Here is a 20,393-nt window from a genome sequence, read left to right as displayed (position 1 = left end):
AGAACCAATGCCTACCTATTAGCAAGTTGAAGAAATATGCAACAAAATGGGTGATTAAAGTCTTAGTCATTCGACGGAGCTTAACAAAAGAGTACAAAAATGCAAACGGTGAAGTATTCGTTGGCAACTAATATTCGTTGACGAAGAGGTAACTCTATTTTAATTTTTTATTATATTGATTACTTAATATGTTGACTTCTTTTGAGAGTCTAATGAATATGAGTCTTACACAGGGAACAAAAATGCAAACAACTCTTTTTAACTTGATCAAAGTTACTACATTATAAATGGAAAGTTAAATGGAGCTAAACAATACTTCTTATCTATGCATAATGACCTTGAAGTAGCATTCATGAACAAAACAGAGGTCGTTGAGGACAAAAGTTAATTTAAGACTCAACAATTTTCAAATGGATTTATTTCCTTTGATGAAGCTGAAAAACAGACTAATGGGAGTTTGTTCGGTAATTTCACTACATGTTTGTTGTGTATTAGACCCATAAACATAATTTCTATTAGTAGTTTGCTAATCAATCCACAATTAGTAGACTCCTATTAGTAGTTTGCTAATCAATCCACAATTTGAAAAGGCCAACAATTTCCAACAATGGTAAGTAACACATATTTCTTCACGCTTATTCATAACCTACATGCTACGTCTTTGATGTTTTATATTCATAACTTTTAAATTATAGGAATGACAACATGAAGGCACAAAAGATTGACATAAGTCTAATGCCAAGTAGACTAATGCAAACAGCCCGCCAAGTGAAAATTACCAATATTTTAAACGGTTCACTTGCCATTGTGAAGGTATTAACCTCTGCAAAACCCAACGTGTACTCAAATTATATGTTTAAAACATAATTAAGTGATTTTCCTAAATTACGTATAGGACATGTACTATAAGTTCAATGCTACGATTTTCGGCATTGACAATAACACAGACCCATGGTATCATGGTTGCAAGTAATGCTACAGGCGAGTTACTATTATAAAAAGTAGTGCAACTTGTACCTATTGTGGGACTGAAGATATTGATTATGAGGAGAGGTAAACTACACAAATGAATATGAACAAATATTACTTACTCCACCAAATAAATGAACAGTTATTGATTAAATATTGAAATGAGTTTAACATATAACTATCAAATAAATGAAGTCACACTGATTAAATCTTCAAATGTGTTTTAGTTATCGGTTAAAGATTGATGTCACTGATGAGGATCAATTTCTAAGGATTACATTGTTTGATGCGGCACAATACTATTTGGGATGTGACGTAAAAGACTATGTTCACTCTACATGAGAAGACTATTTAACACAATATACACTTTTACTACATCAATAATATTGCACACACTCATGACAAGATTGCTTTACAAATATCTCTCCAAAGAGAATAAGACAACTTAGCATGACTCAGACGTACAACGCACGTGTCCATGACTAGTAGATATTAATGCCACAATTTGTAAGAATTATAAGTTCTATTTAATACAATATTATTCTTCATTATGAAATTAAAGAATTAAAGACCACCTCAATATAGGAGCATTTGTACAAATGACCCAATAAAAGTTGAATCAAAATGGGTGGGCTGAATTATGATTCATCATTTAGTCCATTTTAACCTAATTCATCTTACACCCAACTAAGCTTTAAGCAAAATTGAGCATTGTACCATCTAATGATTCATCCCATTTTGACCCGTCCAATTTCAGCCGAAATAGTCCATTTGTTAGACTTATCCCTACTTGCACGCGCAATTATCAAATCAGTCTAGCGATACTCCTGCCGGGAGGAAGGCAATGTTAGAGAAATGTATGTGAGCAATATTAGTTAAGGAAATATGTTTAGTTCACATTATAAGCTTAAGTGTTTTTAGTTCTAGACTTTATGCAATTCTTGGTTTACTTAATGTTAGACACCATATTATATTTATTCATGCTCCAATTATCCAGTCCTAAACAAACAAGGGGAGTAAAGTGTGCTATCTTGGTTGAAGGATGAGCTATTGTCTTTCCTTATATGATGAACCTGAACAGTTTTTATATGATGAGGTACCTAGCTTCTATAGTCAGTTTAAGCCAATGTTCATTTTAGTTGCAGCAAGGAAGAAAACTAAAAGGAATTTATAGATGCATCTCAAACGATTTCTAGAGGGTATTCAAACAGGATGCCTCAAGGAAATTAATGCACCCCCCAACACTCGTATATATAAGTTTAGAGATGTAACTAAAGTTTCTGGATCACAACTGAATTGGCTAGGTCAGCTTGTTCTATTGTCTGGTCGAGATCAGAAAGTTCCTTGGGAGGAAAACCCACTGTCTGTAGTTGATAGCTCCTGGATCCACTGGGCCTTGATGCATCAATAAACCCTCGGATATCTCTGATACTGTGTTGGAAGTTGAACTGTGAAACCATCCGTGTGCCATCTGCTAACCTAACTTGAATTGAAGTTGAAGGCTGCGTCTGATCAACAACTAGGCCTACTGATGGGGCTGGATCTGCAGTGAATGATGAGACAACAACGGTTGACTCTACTGCCGCAGCATTGCTGGTATTACCCGAAGTTCTTCTCACACCCTGAAATGAAACATGGCGCTTCTCTGGTACCTGCAAATACGACCCCAGAGAAAAAAGGAAAGAGATTTTGTCAAGGGCAGATGTTTCATGAGTAAAACTGAGACCCTTCGCTATTATTTTAAAGAGACATACTGGGCAGTCCTCTTCACTCCTTGTGACATTAAAATGAACATGTGTCTTCCTATCTGCTGGCTCAAGTTCTTTCGGACATTCAGACTTCCGAATACTCTGCATTCATGAACTTTATATCAAGTCCTGAGTAGGATATTTTTCCATTGCTTGTTCAGAATAAACTTTTCATTACATCAAATAAAAGATAAAGAAAAATCAAAGCAAAAGACAACAAAAGAACCAGAAATGTTGCGAAGGAACAACATACTCTAGTAGCCTAAAATATTAACAAAAGGAAGGTGGCGGGGGCGAGCACTTCACTGGTGCTCTGAGTCAATACGCGTATCAGAATGGTAGTCTCGAGCAATTGTGAGTGTGACACCTTGATACACTTGGATTCCACTGTTCTGAAAGGCAAGGGGGTGGACGTCCCAAAATGGACCTTCATTGAGGACAGTACGACCAGCATCGTTGGGGGAGAGGTTGAAGTGATAAGTCAGAGCAGGATAGACATGAGCATCTGGAATATCGTGGATGGTGGTGGAGGCATCAAACATGAGGTGTAGATTGGAGCGCATGGTGAGTGACCAACTTGGTTGGCGTTTTCATGCTGGAAGTTGTTGTGATTACCGGTTTCATTGGTCCACCCTGGAACACATTGGTTCCACCGGTTGCCACGCAGCGGACTGAACCGGTGGCGGAGCCATCTGGTGAGCAATCAGCAAGGGAACAGGAGCCTTTCCAAAATTGGCAGTACTTGGCCATCATAGCAGCTAGTGGACCGAGCCAAGATGAACTATTGTTCATTCTCAAGGCAGAGATCCAGTCGTTTTCAACATGATCGACGCTGATATCCAAGGGAGATGGAAGATCATAAAAGGAGAGGTTTGCGGCAGCATTTTGCCAAAGGCGAAGACCGCCGGCATATGTTAATGAAGCTCCTGGAGAAGCGACATTGATCAGTTCATTTTCGTCGTGCACACAAGCTTGGCTAAAAAGTGTAGCCATAAATCTTGGGCCATCAACATCATTGCAAAACAAATGTTCAGTGACAGCTGGCCTGGTAGCGATGCTGCAGATGGAATGGAGACGGGAGATGAAGATACTGATGTTAGGAAGGTGCGAAGCAAATCTATTGCCAAAGGAGAATCTACTAGCCTGGGTCCACTCGGGAGTGGCAGGCAGAGAGGGAGAAACATTGCCAAACTGACCAGTGGCACTAGGCCAAAAGCAAGATAAATTCTTGAATGCAGAGACCAGAGGGCCTGGAATCCACAGATTAGTAAAGGGAAACAAAGTTTCAAATTCTCTCAAGAAGATTGGAAGTCTAGAGCCAAAGCGGAAAATTCCTGAAGAATCCATCGCTCTGATCACTTGGATGTAGAGCAAAATGGAGATGTAGATCTGAGAGTAGGGGGAAACTCAGCCCACGCAGTTGTCTGTCCAACGTTTAGTGGACACCATTAAATGGTCCATCTGATTGAGGTAGTAGAGGACTGAGATAAAGCAAGGGATGAAGGTGGATTCCCCGGGGTAGGTAATCCGTTGGATAGGGAAATTGGAAGCCGAAGCGAAGATAGCAGTCTCGATGTTCGGGTCAGCAAGACCGCGGAAAGGAGGAGCTAGACAACTTCTAGCTTCAAACCGGGGGCAGTGGTCAATAGCAACAACCCAATCTCTTTGAGCTTCTTGATCGCGTTCAGCGACCATGTTTCTCGCAGGATCAGCAACGCCGATAAATCCAAACAAATTCAGTGGAACATTCACATTAAGAGCAGCGTCTTGGAGGGGAAGAACACCATCCTGAGCCATTATGGAAACAGATTGAGTTTTCTTGAAAGAAAAGAATAAAAAAGCCTAGAAAATCAACCAGTGCTTACTGTTGTTTTTCTAGAGTAAAAAATAGGTAGAATACAATGAGAAATGTATGTGCCACCGCGTAAAGCTCAGTTCAGGTGTAGTGGTGGTTCTGCCTTGCAACAAGAATCTGAAATTACATCAGATATTGGTCCACATCCAACAATACGGGGTCATTTTATTGATCCAAGTTCAAAAAAGGATGATTCTCAAATCCTCCTTTTATGATAAGACTGCTTTAAAGTAGCAAGAAAAGAAAAAAGTTTTTTAAGGCTTAAGAAGATCACAATACAATGTTGCTGTATTTCTACAACTTCAACATAGGATGCTTGTTAAAAGATAAGATTCAAGGAAAATCTCGGATTATGACACTGATTACTGATAAAATTTCATCCACTATGTCAAAGAGGAACTACAAGTTCAGATTCAAGGAGAGAAAACATTTTTGAAAATGTAAATCCTGTTTTTACGCTTTACAAATTCTTTATTTGCTGCGGGGCAAGGGTGGGAGTGGAAAGTTTACATTGTACATGGCACAGCATACATCAACATGAAATTAACAAAAAATGGAAGCCTATCACATGTAAGGACACAATAAATGCTTTAATGCTGTATGCTTTTGGTGAAGCGGCTAAGAGACTCAAATATTATTTATCAGCTCCATCCAATAAGAGGTTACGATCTTTAAGGAATTCAAGACTTCAGTTAGGCCCAGATTATCTTCTCTAATAAATTAACAATTATAGGATGACAAGGCTGGGACCTATCTTTCAGAAGGCTATTGAATGACTGGGAAGTAGATAGAGTGGCTTCTTTCCTGGAATCTAGTAACAAATGCACCAGATAGAGTTATTTGGAAGCACAAGGATGGCAAATTCACAGTAAACAGTGCTTACAAGAAAGGCATACAAGTTGGGGTTAGAGGCTGCCATCATCACTGGAAGAGTATTTGGAGAAGATTGACCCCCACCAAAGTGAAATGCTTCACCTGGTTAGTCATCAAAAGAGCCTGCTTCACTCAAGAAGTGCTGCAGAAGAAAGGAAAGCAACTAGTCCCTAGGTGTTTCCTATGCAATTTGACTGGGGAAACAAACAATCACCTATTTTTACATTGCAAATTCACTGCACAGATCTGGGAGCTGTTTCTCAACATCACATGCTATAGCTGGACTATGCCAAAACACACCTCTGATCTTTTTAAATGTTGGATCAGAAGGAGGGGTAGCAAGACTCAAAAGAAGTGGTGGAAGCTAATACCATCATGCATATGGTGGTCAGTGTCGAAGGAAAGAAATGGGAGATGTTTTGAAGATAGATCTAATTTCATTCACAAAGTAAAATGGAATTGTTTGGTATCTTTACTTTTTTGGTGTAAACAACTCTACATAGAAGATGTAGATCAAATTATAGAATTAATAGGGAGCTTGTAATTTCGCTTAGGGCTGTAAATTTTGAAGGTGGCCAGCATGTCCTTAATGCTGAAGAATACAACTTTATCAATGTTCAAAAAAAAAAACAATAATAGGATGATCTTCATCGAGAAGTGTCCATTAGCTTGTTTATCTAACCAACATTTCCCTTCAGATAAAAATTCCAGTAATTGTTACCTTGTAAGTAGGAGTTTGTGTAGAGAGTAAGATGATAACTATATTAACATAAATGCAAATTACTTATTAAAAAATTATAACTGTAAAGCTAAAGACCGATGTGGAGCACTTAAAGAACAAAAACAGAAATAGATTCATTCAGTTCTTATGCATGCGGACCAAAAGAGAGGTGGTCTCTTAATTCATTTAAATAACAGAACATTTTCCAAAACATACAACAAACCTCTTCATTCATTTCTAGAAAGGTGTAATGCTTGAAAGCAGCTTTCAAGTTACATAGATAAGTACTAAGCATGAACAGTTATATATCTGCTCCAGAGGTTCTTTTTTAAATACTAATCACGAGTGGATTTTACTTATCAAAAAATCATAGAGGATTTAAGGTCTCCCAGTAAAAATTATGTTTCTTGAAAGTGGTGTTTGTGTTTCATAGGTTGAATACTGGTATTAGATAAACTAGTTTAAAATGGATGTTTGAGTAGAATGCTACAAGATCCAGACTGCCCAAAGACTCCCCTGCAGGGTTTTTTCAAACTCAAAGAGGACTCAGGCAGGGTGATCCATTGTCCCCTTTCTTATTCTTAATTACTATGGAGGGGCTGAATAATATGCTCAAGACAGCAAATATGAGAGGCTGGGTAAAAGGTTTTGATGTGGCTAGAGAATATACAGAAAGCTTGGAGGTGACACATCTTCAGTATGCAGATGATACACTGATTTTTTGTGGAGCTGAGGAAGACCAACTGAAATACTTAAAAGGGTGATCCTGGTGCTGTTTGAAGGGGTATCCGGGCTGCACATTAACTGGATTAAAAGTTCTATGTATACTATCAATGAGGTCAACAACATAGACTTGTTAGCTTCAATTCTAGGGGGTGAAGTAGGTACTCTACCTACAACATATTTGGGTATGCCATTGGGAGCAAAATCCAAGTCCTTAGAAATTTGGAATGGTGTGATAGAGAAGTGTGAGAAGACGCCGGCCAGATGGAAAACTCAGTACTTGTCAAGAGGGGGTAGACTGACCCTCATTAACTCAGTCCTGGATGCTCTCCCAACTTACATGCTGTCTCTATTTCCCATCCCACCAGGGATCACTAAAAGACTAGACAGCAAAAGAAGGAAGTTCTTGTGGCAAGGAAACAAAGAGAATAGAGGCTTTCATCTAGTTAAATGGAATGCAGTGACAACTGGAAAGAAGAATGGTGGTCTGGGAATAAAGAATATGGAGCTACATGGCAAAGCACTCTTAATGAAGTGGTTGTGGAAATACTCAAATGAAAACCAAACACTTTGGAGAAGAGTGATAGGTGCCAAATATGAGTGAAGATAGTTGGATGACTAAGATTGTGACCACACCTTATGGGATCAGTTTATGGAGATCCATAAGAGCATTATGGGAGGAAGTAAAACCCAAATTCAAGATGAAAGTGGGGAATGGGAACAAGATCAAATTCTGGAAGGATGAATGGCATGAGAAAGGTAACCTGGAAACTCTTTTCCCTGATATTTACAATCTGGCAATGTTCCAACAAAGAACTATTGCAGAACTATGGATACCACAAGAGTGGAATTTCATCTTCAGGAGAGAACAAAATGACTGGGAAGTGATGAGGTTGGCAGCATTCCTCAACTTGGTTGGACACTTTACTGGACTTCAGGCATATGAGGATATGCTTTAGTGGAAAGGCAACAATAGAGGAGAGTTCAAAGTGCATTCAGCTTACAGGCTGATGGATCAATCAAGCCAGCAGAGTCCCATCTGGCCTTGGAAACAAATATGGAAGTGTAGAATCCCACACAAAGTCTCGTGCTTTATTTGGCTGCTAGCTAAGGAAGCTGCCCTGACTCAGGATAATGTAATGAAAAGGGGGATAACCTTATGCTCTAGGTGTTTCCTATGTGGGGAAACCTTAGAAACTGTAAACCATCTATTTCTACACTGCAAATACACTCGGCAGCTTTGGAGGATTTTCTTGAGCCTTAAAGGCATATCCTGGACTATGCCTAGGAGAGTTACTGAGGCCTTGTACAGCTGGGAGGAGGCAGGTGCCCTTGCAAAAGACAGAACTAGATGGAGAATTATCCCTGCTTCAATATGGTGGGCAATCTGGAAAGAAAGGAATTCCAGATGTTTTGAAGGCATAGAAAATAGTGTGCAGGATGTTAAACTAAACTGCATTTTGTTGTTATGTTTTTGGTGTAATCAATTATACTCAAATGACACTGCCTCTATAGTTGATGTTTTAGACTCAATATAGAAATAGAGTAGGAGTGTCTAGAGTGCATCTGTATATAAGGTTTGAGTACAACCCATGTACTTTTGTGACATAATACATCGTTACCATTTTTAAAAAAGATCCAGACTGCCCAAAGACATCATTGAGCCCTAGTAGATGAGATGTAAGATCAAACGTTTTTTCACATTAGGAAGATCTTACTAGATGTGCTCTGTTGAATTTAAAAATCAACCCACCCTATCCTCCAACTAGGGTGTTCCTAGGGAACTGAATCACACCAAGTAAAAAAAAAAACAATATTTTTGGTTTGATTTAATTTTTTCTAAAATGAAAAAACAAAATCAAATAAAATTTGATTTGGTTACTTCCTTTTCGTATAATTTTCTAGCCAAGACATCGTCGAAGCTAAAGGAAAAGCTGCACAAATGGGAAAAGGAACAGGAAGTTTCGGTAAGAGGAGGAACAAGACCCACACACTGTGTGTTAGATGTGGTCGCCGTAGCTTCCACATCCAGAAGAGTCGTGTTCAGCTTGTGCTTACCCTGCTGCTCGTCTCAGAAAATATAACTGGAGCGTCAAGGCACTTAGAAGAAAGACCACTGGAACTGGTCGCATGAGGTATCTCCGCAATGATCCCCGTAGGTTTAAGACAAACTTCAGAGAAGGAACTGAAGCAGCTCCAAGGAAGAAGGGCACTGCTGCGGCCGCTTAAGTTTCTAAAGAGGCAGTTTGACGTTGTTTTATTTTGATTTTGCCTTCCATTTCACCGATGAATCGAAGTTTTGAATATTTGTTTCTGGAATATTACCTCTCATCTGTTAGATTGGAGTTATTGCTGTTTAAGATATATGTCAAATGGATTGGTTTCTGTGTTTGAAAAAAAAAATTGATTTGGTTTTGGTTTTAAGAAAAAAATAACCAAAAAACAGAACCAATCGACTATACAAATACCTACTGAAAAATAATAATTACATATATATGTATTTTACTGTACATATTAATCTTTGCACTCTTGGTTTACAGTCTAGTTCTTGCCTTGACAACAATTTACTTCTTTGTCTTTATATTCTAGTTTGATTTATAGTTCCATTTGATAAGTCCAAAAATCTATTTTATGCTTAATACAACTTGTCTTTCATTGAGTCATTAAATTATTCATCACCATTTAATTCAACTATCATCAAGAAAACTTGGTAAATGACAACTTCTCCTAAACAGTAATTGACTTGGCAGCATATGTCACATATTTTTAAAAATTGAAATAACTCAAAAACCCGACAAGGATGGTACCAATGAAAAATTGACTTAAATGGTTTAGTTTGGTTTTAATATTTTAAAAAAGGACTTGATTGGTCTGGTTTTCTTTTAGTGAAAACCAACTTAAACTGAACCATGAACATCCCTACCACCAACAGTGCTCTCTTGAATTTACTGTATTAAAGTTATTGTTTTTTTAATGAAGTTATCGTCATTGTTTTACATCAGTTTCAACTGTAGAATTATATATCAATGTATAAGAAAGTTGAACAGCAAAGGCTTTCATTAATTTATACTCTTAAGCAGGAATAGGTCTGGGAATCAGAGATTTAAAGAAGCACAACAAGAGTCTTTTAATGAAATGGTGGTGGAGATATGCTCAAGAACCAACATGTATCTAGAAAGAGGCAGTGAATGCCAAATATGGGAGGCAAGACAAATAGAGTACCAAGCAGAACAAAGACCCTTATGGAGTTGGACCCAGGAAGTACATTAACCAGCTAAGGGAGGAGTTCTTCCAAGAGGTGTCCTTCAGGATTGGAGATGGTAACTCAGTTAAATTTTGGAAAGACAAGTGGCTTAACAATCAACCTCTTAATGCCTCCCACCCTGCTATTTACAGGATAGCCTCTGACACAGACTCTTCAGTGGCTCAAAACAGAGAAGGTGGAATATGGGCACCTCGCTTTAGAAGGAATTTTCAAGACTGGGAGCTTAATGAGCTCTTTGATTTTTTCAGAATTCTAGAAGGAGCCTCGATGACCCCTCACTTGCCTGATAGCTTAAAATGGGGCAACTCTGAAAAAGGAATATACACAGTGAAGGATACCATAAGTTGTGCTCTTCAAATGGCATGATAGACCAGTGGCCATGGAAACTGATTTGGAAGACTAGACTACCCCCTAAAATCAAGTGTTTCACCTGGACTACCCTCAAGAATGCTATCCTAACCCTGGACAATCTAAATAGGAGGAAACTTCAGCTAGTAAACAGATGCTTCATGTGCCTCAATAACCTGGAATCAGTGAATCATTTGTCTCTGCACTGTCCAGTGGCAGCAGCTCTTTGGAATATGTTTATTTCAATTGCTGGTATCAACTGGATTCTCCCACAAAGTGTCAAAGAAGTAGTTGGAAGTTGGAGTCTTAGAGAAGTTGATAGCCCCATCAAGAAGACCAGGCAGATGATTCCATCATGTATTTTTTGGTGTATTTGGAAGGAAAGGAATCTCAGATGTTTTGATGGTATCTCAACTGCCTTATTAATCTCTTCCATTGGAGCAACTTATCCCCTATAAATGATATATTACCCCTCTTAGATTTCATTAGCTCCCTCAATATGGCTTAGCTACCATTCTTTTGCTTGTGGTTAACTCCCTGATTAAATAGATGTTTTTGTTCTCAGGAGTTAACCATGTTTTTGTGTACGTAATTTGCATCTCCTTGATGCCTTTCTAATACAACATCTTACTTCATCACAAAAAAAAACATGCAGTAAATGTGGAACCATGAAAACAAACAAATGCATGTAAATCAAAAGTTAAAATCGTGATGTAAGCTAATATTACCTCTAAGAAAGAGGCATTTTCTGGATCATCAAAACTCCGTGGAGGACCATCATCTACAGTGAACCCATTGCGCCAAAAAGTGATAGCATGGGTAGCATTTTCAGGTGGCTGAGGAACAGAAGGCACAGCTTCCTCTGTAAGCCGTCTTGCAGCTCCAGTAAAGCTTCTTGAGCCTGAAGATGGAAGGTGTTCCGAAGGTCCTTCTACAGCAGCACATTGTCTAGCTTGATTAAATAGTGCATCCACGTCATTCTCTTTTGATGGATCTTGAACAAGCATTCCGCTACACAAAGGACTTTGATCAGCAACATGAAAGTGAATATGCATCTTGTACTTTCAGAAAAACTATATTATTCAGGGTTTATCAATATAAGAAAATATTTTTTGACTTTTGATACATGTTATAGAACATAGAAATCTAGCTAACAGACTAAGGGTTAAAAGAAAAGAGTAACCAGCAGTTAAATTCAGATCCAACTAACTGTCAGTTACTACTTACTAGCATATTTCAGAAGGCATTGAAAGGATGTCAACATGCTCTTGATAATTTATGGATGAGATAAAAAAAATGAAAATCCTCCAACAAGGGAACTATCAGAAACAATATCTAACACAGCAAAATCCAATTCAGTATATAAATGTTGTTTAACCTTGCTGATATAATCAAAATCAAAGAGATGATAAAATCAAGAAGTGACTTGGACAGGAGAGTGATTTAAAATGACCAGGAACCATGGACAATAAGATTCTCTCAGGGAAATGTAAAAAGCAGAAGCCTGACAGCATAGCCAGGGACAACAGAACAAAATTGCTTGCTCCAAAACTTTTATCCAAGAATGCATTTCCTTGCAAATCAAGTTTGCATGATTAGATATAGATTTGTAATGATCACCTTCTTTTCATTTTAACTTCTCCAGTCAAATGATCAGATACAAGGAAACATTTTTTCAGTATACTTCCTATCTTCTCTCTTTTTCTTAACTCACAATCATCAATATAGTACCACCAAATAATCCTTTTTAACCTTGATGTAGAAAAAGCTTTTGACAAAATAAACTGAGTCATTCCTAATCTCAATTCTCAGAAAGATGGGGTTCGGGGGAAAATGGATAAGATACAGCATGTCCACTGTGAAATATTCCATCCTTTATTTTATTTATTTTGGTAAAGAATATTCCATCCTTTATTAATAGTGGTCCAGTGGGATGCTTTTCTCCCATGAGAGGGATCAGACAAGGGGATCCTCTCTCTCCATTTCTCTTCATCCTTGCTATGGAGGGTCTTAGTTGCATGCTTGAGAAAGCCAAACAGGGACAGTGGCCGGAGGGTTTCAGGGTTGGAACCAACAGTGAGACTTATGTGTCCATCTCACACCTATCATTTGCAGATGACACTTATTTTTTGTGGTGCTGAAAAATCACAAGTTCTCAACCTTAATTTCACCCTCATGATTTTTGAAGCATTGTCTGGCCTTCATATTGACATGTCGAAGAGTGTAATTTACCCTGTAAATGTGGTGCCAAATTTGGAGGAGCTGGCTGATATCTTGGGGTGCAGTATTGGCAATTTCCCAACAATCTATTTGGGACTACATTTGGGGGCTAAACACAAAGCAACGGAAATATAATGGGGTTATTTGAGAAAAGACTGGCTACATGGCAAAAGCAGTACCTTTCTCTAGGAGAAAGATTTGACTCTAATAAACAGTGTTTTGGATAGCATCCCAACATATTTCATGTCTCTCTTCCCAATCCCCGACAAAGTCTTGAAGCGTCTAGATAAAATCAGGAGAGACTTTTTATGGGAAGGCATTCAAGGCAACAGTGAATCTCACAAATTACACCTTGTGAAGTGGCCTTTTGTCACTCTTCCCAAACATCTTGGTGGCCTTAGTATCAAAGATCTTGCTATACATAGCAAGTGTATGCTTATGAAGTGGCATTGGAGGTTCATTTAGAAGGATGCTGGTCTGTGGAAAGAGGTAATTGTGGCTAAGCATGGCAGCAACACCCAGCGGTGTACAAAACAATCCACACTCCCTACGGAACTGGATTATGGAAGGCCATTAATACCTTGTGGGATGATTTTTTCAAACAAACTCACTTTGAGGTAAGGAATGGGAACCATATCAGATTCTGGCTAGACAAATGGACAGGAGACTCCACTTTGAAAGAAGCCTTCCCAACTATATTTAACATCACCATATATCCTAATTATTCTATTGGTCAGTACAGGGATGTCAACTCTTGGAACCTGAACCTAAGAAGAAATTTGCAAGATTGGGAATTGGAAGAGCTGTTTAATCAGCTCAAAAGCTTAGAGAACTGCAACATTAACATTCACAGCAGTGATAAGTTAAAAATGGGACTTCAACTGGTAAAGGTTTATACACAGTCAAGGCAGGATATGAACACTTGAGCTCCAAATTCCAATAAGATGATGAATGATCTATGGCCCTGGAAATTAGTCCGGAAGACTAAACTTCCCCCTAAAGTATCGTGCTTTACTTGGACAATGGCTAGTTGTTTGGTTAACCTTTTTAGCTGGGCTAACTTTTCCCTGTAAATAACTTAGATCACTACCTGGATTTTGTCAGCTCCTTAGCTCTATAAGTTTTTTGTTCTTACTGAGCTGACAGATCCCCTTCTGTATCTTTACCACCAAATAAAAGATACAATTACATGAAGGGGGGACAAACCTAACCGTCCTTCACAAGATGTCAAAGTCAACATGTACAAAAATTTCTAGCATCCTGTACTATGAGCAAAAGAGTAAGCACAACTTGAAAGGTGTTACTGAAACTAGGATGTTCAACGTGGATCAAAGACAATGGAGCTTAGATTCTGAAATAAGCATCTGCCATCTATCAGTATTGAGAAGGCATCTAATTTACCTTGGTAAGGTCAAGAAGTGTGTACATATGTAAGCATCCTACAGTTGATGACTCAGGGATGCCACTTTATCAGCTATCTGATTGGCCTCCCTAAAGCAATGTTTAATAACTAGGCCATGATTCTCTTCCAGCTGTTGGATTTCAGAACCAATTCCAGCAATCCCCCAGGGTATAGACTTCCCAAGATACAGTTATGAAGGAGTAGGGAGTCAATTTTTCCTATGATTAGTCCATGGCCCCAGTCAATGCACCATTTTCAGACCACATAACAGAGTCTTAATAAATCATTTCTGGCTAGTTTATTATGTTCATTTATTCTCTTTGGGTCTTAGAATAACTGGCTAGTTTAGGGAAAGAAAATGGAAATCTGTGATAGGTTTGTCTATAAAGGAGGCCTTTCGGCCTAATCCATCAACAAAAGCAGGAAAACCACCACACAACCAAAAAGATCCTCTTTATCTATCTGGAATAGTTAATGGCTTGTGTTTTAAAACAAAAGCATGGTAAAAAGAAGAGCCAAAGAATAATAACACAAATAGATCATGTACCGGGAGAACTATGAGTACAATTTAGAATTAACTAGTATGAGAGTAGCAACTATTATTGTGTCCATGAGAGGAAAAAATTGTAATACCCTGAGAAGCAGCCCCTAATCCAGACTAGTAAATATTAGAATGATGACAGAGATGTTTGTGTTAACTCCTGAAGCTACAAATGTAGACCCTTCACCCATCCTACCACAAACCCAATCTCAGGAACTCTGTAATAAACCCCATAATGTGTTAGCCCAGTAACGTCCAAATTATATCAATTTTAACCAATATAAAGTGAATGGTCATCACTTCTAGAAATAAAGCAGATACTACAAAGCACTATGATGTACACATGTTAGGTTGATATGCATTTGATTGTCCTTGAAGGGTTACCCTAACCAGAGAGTATGATGAATCCATACTGAGCTAGGTTATTGTTCTTAATGTCATTTGCACCAACAAATAAAATTATGGATGGTGTCCGAACTAGCTTGGGTCCACCTGGTTTAATTTACCAAGGCTAGAGCAGATAGACTCAAATTAAGTGACGCTAGTTGTTACTCCCATACCTCAACTACTAAGCAACCCTTGAGGATGCCATCTGCCCCAAGTTTTCCCATTAATATCAATCAATCAGCCATGTTTCATTCCTAAACCAATTGAAGTCAAGGGAATTTTCGCATCTTCACTCATACTTTACCTCCTTTACAAACTCCAAAAAAATAAAATCAGCAAGGGATATGATATCCTCAGGGTTTTCACACATATCCAGATTACCAAGTAGTGTAATAAGGCACATATTTAGTCCGAAATAAAGTCTTATAAGTTATGAGGCTATACGTAACAAAAGGACTTCCCAGGGTCCCCTATCCTAGTAATTATGTCACCCAAGGATGCTTAACTTTGGAGTTGTGATGAAATTCAGTTTTTTAGTGTTGTCCTCATCCCATCCCTCACAGGTTATGCTTAGCAAACTCTGATAAGTCTATCTAATTTCATTCAAGTCCACTTTTTCACATTTTTTCACTTGTACAAATAAAAGTAGAATGTCAAATTGATGATGAAGTAATCAAGGGCACCTCAAGCACATTAATGGCCTAAGGCCAAAATCGAATGGAGGCCTAAAACTAATTTAAAAAGAATTATGAAGCATATTCGTCTAACTCTTTGAGATGCAATGTTGCTAATAACTTTATTATAATAGATTTCTTTTAATAATTCTTATTCAATTAATCCATTTAATCTTTCTTGACACATAGTACTCCAGATATTTTAATCTTCTTCTAATATATATATTAGTTCTTTCACAAACAATACCCAATATTTTTCTCTAAAAAAAAAACTAGAACCTATTAAGAACACTTCCCTTTTTTGTAACTCTTTAGAGCCGGTACATGTAAGATAATTACCTTTTTTCTCCGCCAGTGTAAGCTTCTTGCGGCTCATCGGAGTTACTCTCTAACCCTGTGCTAGGTCGACGTCTCAGACTTCTCCTCCCACCACCAACAGCATCAGCAACATCAGCCGCAGAGGCATCATTTCTAGGTCTAGAGGACCTCAAATTATAAGCATTAGAAGAAGGTTTCCGTAATCGTTTCGAGCTGAGAGAAGGAGGAGGAGGAGGAGATGGGGAGCGAGAGCGGGAGGAGGGAGAAGAAGACTCAGAGTGAGAAGGAGAGTAGGACTGTGAGTCGGACGGAGATACTGGATCGGTGGCGACGACGGCGGTGCCGGGGCCGGCGGAGGGAAGTGAAGAGTTTTCGAGGAAGGTGGAAACGGCAGAGTCTAAGTCGAAATTATGACTTTCGAGGAAGAAAAGTGCTTGGGATTTAGAAGAAGAAGTGATTTCACAGAATGTGTTGATAAGAGCTTCATTAGCTTTCTTCTCCATTTTTGCAAATGCTTTGAGTTTCCTCTTCTGTTTTTTATATGTTGAAGAATTTTTGGGGAATGATACACAAAATAAACTTTTTTGCCTTTGGGTTTTCTATATTTTGATTTTCGGGTTGTCAACGCTATGTAATAATGTAACAGGTTCGCAGAGTCGGGTTTTCGGTTTATCCACGGGAGGTGCCCCACTGGATCATAATTTTGTTGAAATGTGTACGAGATGACTTTAGTCAATAGAGTATTAAATAAATTATTGAAAATAATTAAAGTTTAAAATGAGTGAATTTTTTAAATGTTCATTGTTTTTTAATATTTTTTTAATGGATTGTTAATTAATTTATATTTTCTAGAAAAATATTTTCTTTATTTTATATTAATTGAATTTATGAGATAATGTACACTTGTAACATTCAATAATATAATTTAAACTATATTTCCACTATTATTTTTTGTGAAATCATAAATATAACTTTGCAAGTAGAGTAATTTATCTCCTAGAAAATATATAAGAAAAAAAATTCAAACATCTATCTTGAACTTTGAACAATTTTTTCCCTTAAGAAATTAGCTAAGTTTATCATTATACCTTTATTTAGTGTTTTCGTACAGTCAAGTTTTCAATCAATGAACATGAATTAATTTATTTAATCTGATTAATTAATTTAATTGATGGACATGAATTATTTACTTAGTTTTTCTATGTTGGTCAAGTGCGTATTTTTAAGGTTAATAACTCTCAAGGGTAAAATAGGAAGAAAAGTGTCATTTATGCATTGGATTTGTAAAATGACAAGTACTCCTCTGTCCCTATTTACGTGTCAATTTTTTTCTGAAAAAAACAATTTTTTTCCTTCTACTATACCCTAATTTATTACATTGAGTTACAATTTGTTTGGATGGTTGTTACACATTGTTTCATAATGTATTGTATGTGTTGTATTATATCGTACTATAGTGTTTTAATGAATGCAGTGTTTAGATAGATTGTATCGGTCTTCATCATTACATAATGTCATCCATTCATAATTTGAGTGAGAAACCTACAAGATAAGTAGGGTACGGGGAACAACTATTATTAAAAAGTAGGATAAAAGATGAAATATGATTATTAAATAATAAAGAGAAAATAGCCAAATCACCCCCCAACCTATAATCAGATTACCAACTACACACTTATACTTTACGAGGGTCCTATTATCTCCTAGACATTTTCAAGATGAAATATATATCCCCTTAAAATCGATCACCCAGATTCACACCAAGTAGTGATATGCATGCGCCCACGTAATATTACCTTTTTTATATAAAAAAATAATTATTTTTCTCTATTATGCTTTTTCCTTTTATATTTTCCTTTTCTGCTTTTCTTATTTCATTTTCCATTCCTCTTTTTCTTTCTCTTCAACAATGTTTTTCAGCTAAAAAAAATGTCTTTTTAGATAGGATACATTCCATGGCAACTATATATTCTTAGACCTCTTGAGGAGATGTGATATCAATAAAATCTCGATATTCTTTATTGAAACTTTAGGAGAATGAGAAACTCCATCGTCGGAATCACTTCTGCTTTCACTGCTAGTATTGAAATTAAAACAATGCTTTGAGAAATTACTAGTAAGCAAGACTAGTTAACCGAAATGAGGATACCATTGTTGGCTAACAGAGAGACTAGTGTTGATTTTGATTTAACAATGTTAACCTAAGAAGTTTGATGGATTATTGCAACCATTTCAATAAATGGGTTTTCTCCATTAATTAGTTTGTTACCCAATGATTTTGTAAATATATTCTTCTAAGTTAATGGGTTTGTTACCCAATGTATTCTTCTCCATTGTTACACTAAAGTTCAGTCCTTTTGATTTTCAATTTTAATTTTGAGTTATCGCAAAATTTTCAAATCGGTGAGAAGTGAAGTTACAGTAACAAGTATGCAATTTGACAATGAGAGTTGGCTTAATAATAAATGGATGATGCTAGCCTGTGGTGGAGGTGAGCTGATGTTGCCATGTTAAAGAGGAAAATAAAGAAGAGGAAGAAGGTAAAAATGGAAAAAAAAATAAGAACAAAAGAAAGTATAAAAAATAAAAAAAAACAGAAAAGTAATATGAAATAAACGAAATACTTATAAATTAAAGTTTTAATTATTTTTATTGTCTTTCACTCTCTCAAAGAGAGTGAACTACACTTTCTTTGTCACCTCAGAGTTTAGAGAGCAAATAATTATATTTTAAAATAGTCAAGAGAGATAATAGGTTTCTCGTAAAGTATAGGTGTGTAGTTGGTAATCTAGTAATAGATTAAGGGGGCATTTGACTATTTTCTCAATAATAAATAAAGATATATTAAGAAGAAAATTAAAGTAACGACGCGATCACACCAAATCAATCGATACATAAAATGAGTATTTTCATTGTTACCTAACGATGAATTTAAACAATACGATAAAATAGAATTTAAGTAACAATCAAAATAAACATTGTATTTAAACTAACAATACAATACAATGCAACGGGTAAAAATCATCCAAACAAGGTGTTAATAGCTCTGAAAAATATAGTGAGTAAATATGTTAAAGACTCTATTAATTAATTAATAGAGGTAAAATGATAAATTCACTATATAAATCATTGTTTTCTTAATAGGTGTATCAATTCAAAATTTAACAAGTAAAAAATGATGAAAAAAGTATCAAGAAACATCTATTTTTAATAATGACAACATGTAAATAAGAACGAAAAGAGTATTTTGAACAATGAAAAAGGCACAAAAATTCAGTAAATATAAAATGGAGGAGTATAGTTTAAAAATAATCAAAAGTATTGATGAAAAATAATCTTTAATTTTTGTCCTTAATATTTCTCCTAAAGAATATGTTTTACCGTCAACAATCTAATTTATACGCAAAGGGATAGTGTATCAAATGGATTAATTAAGTTGGTTTCGATTTCTTTAAGTTCTTGAGTTTAGTTCGATTTTATTTAATTTAATTTTTGATATTTACTTGAATGAAATAGCTAAAGTATAATATAAATATTAATGCTATTATTTTTAAAACAGAAAATTTCATCAAAAATGCTTGGAAATCAGCAACAGGCAACTACTCAGCAACAATGAATGAGCAGGCTCTTCATTGTTGTGCTCAAGGATGGTTTGGATGAGTTTTTAATTTATGCCTTATTAGTATAAGTAATAGTTTATAAATATTAATTTATGGCTTTTAGTTTATTTTTATTATGTTAGCTTAAAAATTAGTGTTTAAAGGATTATTTTATTTTTTCAAGTTCTATTATTTTGGATTAAAAGCACCTAAAATAAGTTAATTAAACAAGTTTTTTGCATAAGGATCTTTCTACAAACGCATGAAATGCGGGTGAATTCACTCTACAGAGATAAAATAATTACTAGGGTAGTATTTACCAAATTAGTAATTACACAACTAGTAATTATGATGACCCATTTGTTTGATACAATATAATTATAAATGTATTGTTTGGTTGCACAAGTGTAATCAAAGGTTATATTGAATTTTTAAAATAAATAATAAAAAATAAAAAATATATATTTTAGAAAACATTACAATAATAAAAAAATAAAAAAACAAAAAAATAAAAATAGAAATAAAGAGAAGAAATTAAAAAGTAATCAACTTGTAATTACACCATATAATTGCCAACAATTCACAACCTCTCCATGTGAATTGGAGAGTGTAATTATCCTGTGACAATTAGACTCAATTATCTACTAACCAAGTAATTACCTAACCAAGTAATTCCAATTAAACATGTCAAACAATGTAATTTAAGAGCAAACTTATTTTTTTTGGGGGGTGGGGGGCTGGGGGGGGGGG

At 36.2% G+C, this 20,393-nt stretch overlaps 1 protein-coding gene and 1 pseudogene across 2 annotated transcripts; one reads left to right on the top strand and one right to left on the bottom strand.

Moving 5' to 3' along the window:
* Positions 1 to 2,122: 2,122 nt before the first annotated feature.
* LOC125869282 (plant UBX domain-containing protein 4-like) lies at positions 2,123 to 16,641 on the bottom strand. Of its 2 annotated transcripts, XM_049549848.1 has the most exons (4): positions 16,066 to 16,628; positions 11,231 to 11,513; positions 2,724 to 2,819; positions 2,123 to 2,621 (listed from the first exon to the last, which is right to left on the bottom strand). In XM_049549848.1, the coding sequence occupies exons 1-4, from the start codon at positions 16,545 to 16,547 to the stop codon at positions 2,241 to 2,243; spliced, it is 1,242 nt and encodes a 413-aa protein (XP_049405805.1). In that variant the 5' UTR covers positions 16,548 to 16,628; the 3' UTR covers positions 2,123 to 2,240. The 2 variants fall into 2 exon arrangements, with proteins under 2 accessions (XP_049405805.1, XP_049405806.1); XM_049549849.1 differs by lacking the exons at positions 2,123 to 2,621; positions 2,724 to 2,819 and adding an exon at positions 3,354 to 4,505 and having other exon boundaries at positions 16,066 to 16,641.
* Positions 8,774 to 9,276, top strand: LOC125869313 (60S ribosomal protein L37-like; annotated as a pseudogene).
* Positions 16,642 to 20,393: the final 3,752 nt, after the last annotated feature.

This window comes from Solanum stenotomum, chromosome 6, assembly GCF_019186545.1.
Source record: "Solanum stenotomum isolate F172 chromosome 6, ASM1918654v1, whole genome shotgun sequence".
Taxonomy (NCBI): Eukaryota; Viridiplantae; Streptophyta; class Magnoliopsida; order Solanales; family Solanaceae; genus Solanum; species Solanum stenotomum.
This window is presented reverse-complemented; position numbering and strand designations above follow the sequence as displayed.

What these genes read in the sequence shown, in the direction of transcription:
- LOC125869282 (XM_049549848.1), bottom strand. Translation starts at nt 16,547, where the DNA reads ATGGAGAAGAAAGCTAATGAAGCTCTTATCAACACATTCTGTGAAATC. An exon ending in AAAATGCCTCTTTCTTAGAG is followed by an intron (nt 2,820 to 11,230) that starts GTAATATTAGCT and finishes TCATGAATGCAG; the next exon opens with AGTATTCGGAAGTCTGAATG. An exon ending in GGAGTGAAGAGGACTGCCCA is followed by an intron (nt 2,622 to 2,723) that starts GTATGTCTCTTT and finishes TCGTATTTGCAG; the next exon opens with GTACCAGAGAAGCGCCATGT.